Genomic DNA, 5,000 nt, shown 5'->3' on the forward strand with positions numbered 1-5,000 from the left:
AGGAGGAGGAGGAGGAGGAGGAGGAGGAGGAGGAGGAGGAGGAGGAGGAGGAGGAGGAGGACACTTCTGTAATCCTCTGTTAGTTAAGAAGAACACGCCCTCCCCCCCTTCCACTCCACTCCCTTCAAACTAACAGCGTCACCATGAAGTAGTAGTAGTAGTAATAGTAGTAGTAGTAGTAGTAGTAGTAGTAGTAGTAGTAGTAGTAGTAGTAGTAGTAGTAAAATATAATAAAGTATAATTTTATAAAGTCTCTCTCTCTCTCTCTCTCTCTCTCTCTCTCTCTCTCTCTCTCTCTCTCTCTTATCAATAGTTTTCCCCCATATTTTCTAATCTCAATAGAAGGTCTCTCTCTCTCTCTCTCTCTCTCTCTCTCTCTCTCTCTCTCTCTCTCTCTCGTTCCGTTATTATTTTCTTTCTTCTCTTTCTTCCTTTCACTCTTTCTCTTCTCACCCTCTCTTTCTTCTCTCCCTCCTTTCTCTCTCTCTCTCTCTCTCTCTCTCTCTCTCTCTCTCTCTCTCTCTCTCTCTCTCTCTCTCTCTCTCTCTCTCTCTCTCTCTCTCTCTACACGTTTTTCTCTTATCCAGTAGTAGTAGTAGTAGTAGTAGTAGTAGTAGTAGTAGTAGTAGTAGTAGTAGTAGTAGTAGAAGTGCCACGTGGCTCTCAGAGGCTGTAGGAAGCTGGGATAGATAAGTCTCTCTCTCTCTCTCTCTCTCTCTCTCTCTCTCTCTCTCTCTCTCTCTCAGTTGATAATGATAATAAAATAGAAATAATAATAGCAATAATAACGAGGAGGAGGAGAAGAAGAAGAAGAAGAAGAAGAAGAAGAAGAAGAAGAACTTTACGATGGACAACAACAACAACAACAACAACAACAACAACAACAACAAGCAGTCCAGTCTCACTAAAAACACATTTCAAAACACATCTACGAAAAATATAAATAAATAAATAAAAAAAAACCGAAGAATTAAAGAAATATACAAATTTACGTCAGTCTTTCCTTCCTTCCCGTCACTCAGAGGCAAAGAAAACGGGACGAGACGATATTTTTACTTTGAGAGGGAACGGAGAATTTATGGATGACTTAGCAATATTAAATCTCTCTCTCTCTCTCTCTCTCTCTCTCTCTCTCTCTCTCTCTCTCTCTCTCTCTCTGGCAACTTCTACTATAAACACAAATATAAAGGAAATTGTAGGAATATCATTAAAATTAGTGAATATATAAATAAATAAATAATAATAACAATTTCCTTATTTAAAAAAACTTATACAATATACAAAATAAAAAAAAAAAAAAAATAGTTGTACCTTAATATAAGCATGACACACACACACACACACACACACACACACACACACACATTAAGATTATATATAGATCATTATTCATAAACATGATATACATACATACATACACACATACATAACTCTCTTTTATGTATTAGTGTTAGCATCAATAATATACATCGATCATTATTCATAAACGACATACATAAAAAACATACATACATACATACACATACATACACACATACATATCTCTTATTTATGTATTAAGGTATAAAAAAAATATACATAGTTAAAATTATTCACAGTTATAGACATACATAAGACAGCATGGCATGTATACAGTATATTAAATAGAATAGCTTACACTTAAATATACATAAGGAAGAAGGTATACAGTGCAATATACATAATTTTAACCCTTTCAGTACTGGGATGTATTTTTACTTTGAAGTTGTATCTATTTATCTCAAAGGTGAAGAAAAAGTAATAATTTGTCATGTGTTAATCAATAGAATCATAATATATACTTACGTGGGAATCTTTAATTAACCTCCTTCAATACTGCGTGGGACATATTTTTACCTTGAGATTTGTGTACCATTAGACCATTTTATTGACATTAGGAAGGGTCTATGGAGGTCACAAGATTAATGGCCACAGTCTTCACTATTCTAACCCCTTCAGTACTGGGATACATTTTACCTTGAGATTTGTGTACCATTAGACCATTTTATTGACATTACGAAGGGTCTATGGAGGTCAGAAGATTAATGGCCACAGTCTTCACTATTCTAACCCCTTCAGTACTGGGACACATTTTACCTTGAGATTTGTGTACCATTAGACCATTTTATTGACATTACGAAGGGTCTATGGAGGTCAGAAGATTAATGGCCGCAGTCTTCACTATTCTAACCCCTTCAGTACTGGGACACATTTTACCTTGAGATTTGTGTACGATTAGACCATTTTATTGACATTACGAAGGGTCTATGGAGGTCAGAAGATTAATGGCCACAGTCTTCACTATTTTAATCCCCCACATGAGTTTCTGAAGCTGTATAAAATCACCAAATAGTCACCAGAATTAATATTATTAGAGTATTTTAGACCATTTTATTGACATCAGCAAGGGTCTATGGAGGGCAGAAAATTCATCTTCGACTCTTTCAATACAAACCCTCTTTTAATGATGATGATGATGATGATGATGATGATGATGATGACTATTCTTTTGTTCATTCTTTTCTTCCTCTTTCTTTTTTTTAGTGTTACTCTGTGTTCTACAATCACCACACACACACACACACAGACACACACACACATTAACACTCACCCCCACGTCAGGTTGAGCTTGTCCCATTTCTTGCCCTGCTTCACAAATCTTCTAACACGTATTCTGAAGTCATTCCCTTCCCCGGGCATCACGTCAGGCAGGGAGCAGCGCGGGGTCCTCAGCAGTCTCCTCGTGGCCGCGTCCAGCTCTCCTGTCATTGGGATGTGGCCGAACCGCTGAGGGAAGAACACAAGTTGGTATTTTCATTTACCTATTTATTTTCTTAAGTAGAGGCAATTGACTAAGAGGAACTAAAAATGCAGAAAATAAATAAGTAAATAAATGAAAATAAAAAGGTCCACTGGGTTGCTACTTCCCTTAAAGGTCAAAGTTCAAGGGACAATTTTTGAGCCCTTTCAATACTGAGACGCATTTCTATCTTGAGTTTTGTATACCATTAGACCATTTTATTAGCACGGGTCTATGGAGGTCAGAAGATTAATGGCCACAGTCTTCACTATTTTAACCCCCACTGAAGTTGAAGGAATGTTATAGTGACCCATTAAAACGTATAGAAAACTGAAGGTATGAGAAAAACGATGGAATTAATGATAGACTTCTACATATTGGGGTGAATTTAATATGTTCTTAAATATATTTCTGTAGTTATTTCTATTTTTCCTTCACTTCTAGGTAAGGAAACACTCAAAAGTCACAGAGATATTGACACACAGAGAGGAAGGGAAGGAAAAATTGATACACGGACACAGGAAGGAAAAAAAAAATGATACACAGACTGGGAAAACACACACACACACACACACACACACACACACACACACACACACACACACACACACACTAAACATTCTAACTTGCCATAAACTTTAACTAACATGAAAGTAAATAAATAAATAAATAAATAAATAAGACAATTGCCGAACGAACTATTTATTGAAAACGAAATTATGTTATATTTTCTGGGTTCAATTTTCTTTCTTTCTTTTTTTTAAACTTTCCAGATGAATAAAGAAAAGAAATTCCGCAAAACCACAAAAAACACCAGGAAAACCACACCAACACGCACTAACACCCATTCAACAGCCACGAAAACACACCCAAACACCGCAAAACACAATTAAAAACCCACCAAAACACGTAAACACAAACCCCAAGTAGAGAAAACGGAGACATTTTAAGGGAGACTAAAAGAAAACGAGAGAAAAAAATACAAATCTTCACAAAAACTATTATTAATATATTTTCTACACACCCTAAGGAATCATACACGAGGGAAAAGGGAGAAAACACCCAAGGGACACTAGAACACCCCTTAACACCGCCCCCTAAGGCCATTATTCAGAAACGCCTCGATCTCTCACTACGATTTTTTCCAAGGCCACAGAGACGACCAGCGGGATTATCAAGAGTGTTTCTCCAGTCAACAGTGTGGAAATCTTGTCACTCTGCCTCTAGAACAATAAAAACACCTTGAAAACGCTTTATTCTGTCATTACGACCATTTTCCAAGAGTGTTTCTCCAGTTAATAGTATAGAAATCTCGTCACTACGTATTGCACATATACATGAAGAGGGAAAACATTCACATCACATCACGCAAGACTGAAATCATACACGCATAGTTTTATTTACATACATAATATTGTTGAAATATTTACAGTGCAAAATAAATATATACACATCAATCACAACTCTCTGGTTAAACTGGTCTCAGGCAGGTAAATCATCAGTCTATCGATAGAAATAGAGAATGAGAGAAATAATCTGTCTTTTAAGCACCTGGTTTCTTGTCCCGTGGGAGCTGCCAACACTCGCTGTACAACTAGATACAATTTGATACATACAGCTTTGACAAATAACCAAAGCAGGACACGATAACGAAGAGAAAGATATCACAATAACATATTTATGTGATTTTTTACGAGTATAGTATATCACTGATGATAGATTTAGTAATAGATAGTTATCACAGACATTCATACTAATATACACAAGTAGTGCGTTCACAAACATACCTTCTGCTACTGGTTAAAACGTCAGTAGTCTTGTGGTGGCGGTGGTGGTAACAGTGGTGGTGGCGGTGGGCAATACTGATCCATACACACCCACACACAGCCATAAACACACAAAAAAACACTCTTATATACCGAAAATACTCATAAACACACTCAAAACACCCCCACACACATCCAAAACATGTCCACACACACACACATACACACAAGTGAAGTGAAGTGAAGTGCAACACCAATCAAGCACCAGCACAACGCACCAAACGGCCTGGCAAACATTGCAAGCCGTCGCCACAACCTTCCTCACTGCCTTATCTTCATCAATTAAAGGTATTCATAAGGCCATTCACTTGTTTTTAGGTTTTCTTTACATACGAGAGTGAAAACAGTACGTAAAT

General features: G+C 36.9%; 1 protein-coding gene and 1 long non-coding RNA gene across 2 annotated transcripts in view; both read right to left on the minus strand.

Moving 5' to 3' along the window:
- Positions 1-2,620, minus strand: part of LOC123513833 — a 17,243-nt gene extending 14,623 nt beyond the window's left edge. The window contains exon 1 of the long non-coding RNA XR_006677460.1: positions 2,587-2,620. This is a non-coding gene — a long non-coding RNA (uncharacterized LOC123513833). The remainder of the gene's footprint in view (positions 1-2,586) is intronic.
- Positions 1-5,000, minus strand: part of LOC123513656 (matrix metalloproteinase-2-like) — a 59,870-nt gene that overhangs the window by 28,466 nt on the left and 26,404 nt on the right. Inside the window, exon 3 of the mRNA XM_045270957.1 lies at positions 2,630-2,805. Within this exon, the coding sequence (XP_045126892.1) occupies positions 2,630-2,805 (176 nt within the window). The remainder of the gene's footprint in view (positions 1-2,629; positions 2,806-5,000) is intronic.

The sequence above is a fragment of the Portunus trituberculatus genome, chromosome 5 (genome assembly GCF_017591435.1).
Source record: "Portunus trituberculatus isolate SZX2019 chromosome 5, ASM1759143v1, whole genome shotgun sequence".
Taxonomy (NCBI): Eukaryota; Metazoa; Arthropoda; class Malacostraca; order Decapoda; family Portunidae; genus Portunus; species Portunus trituberculatus.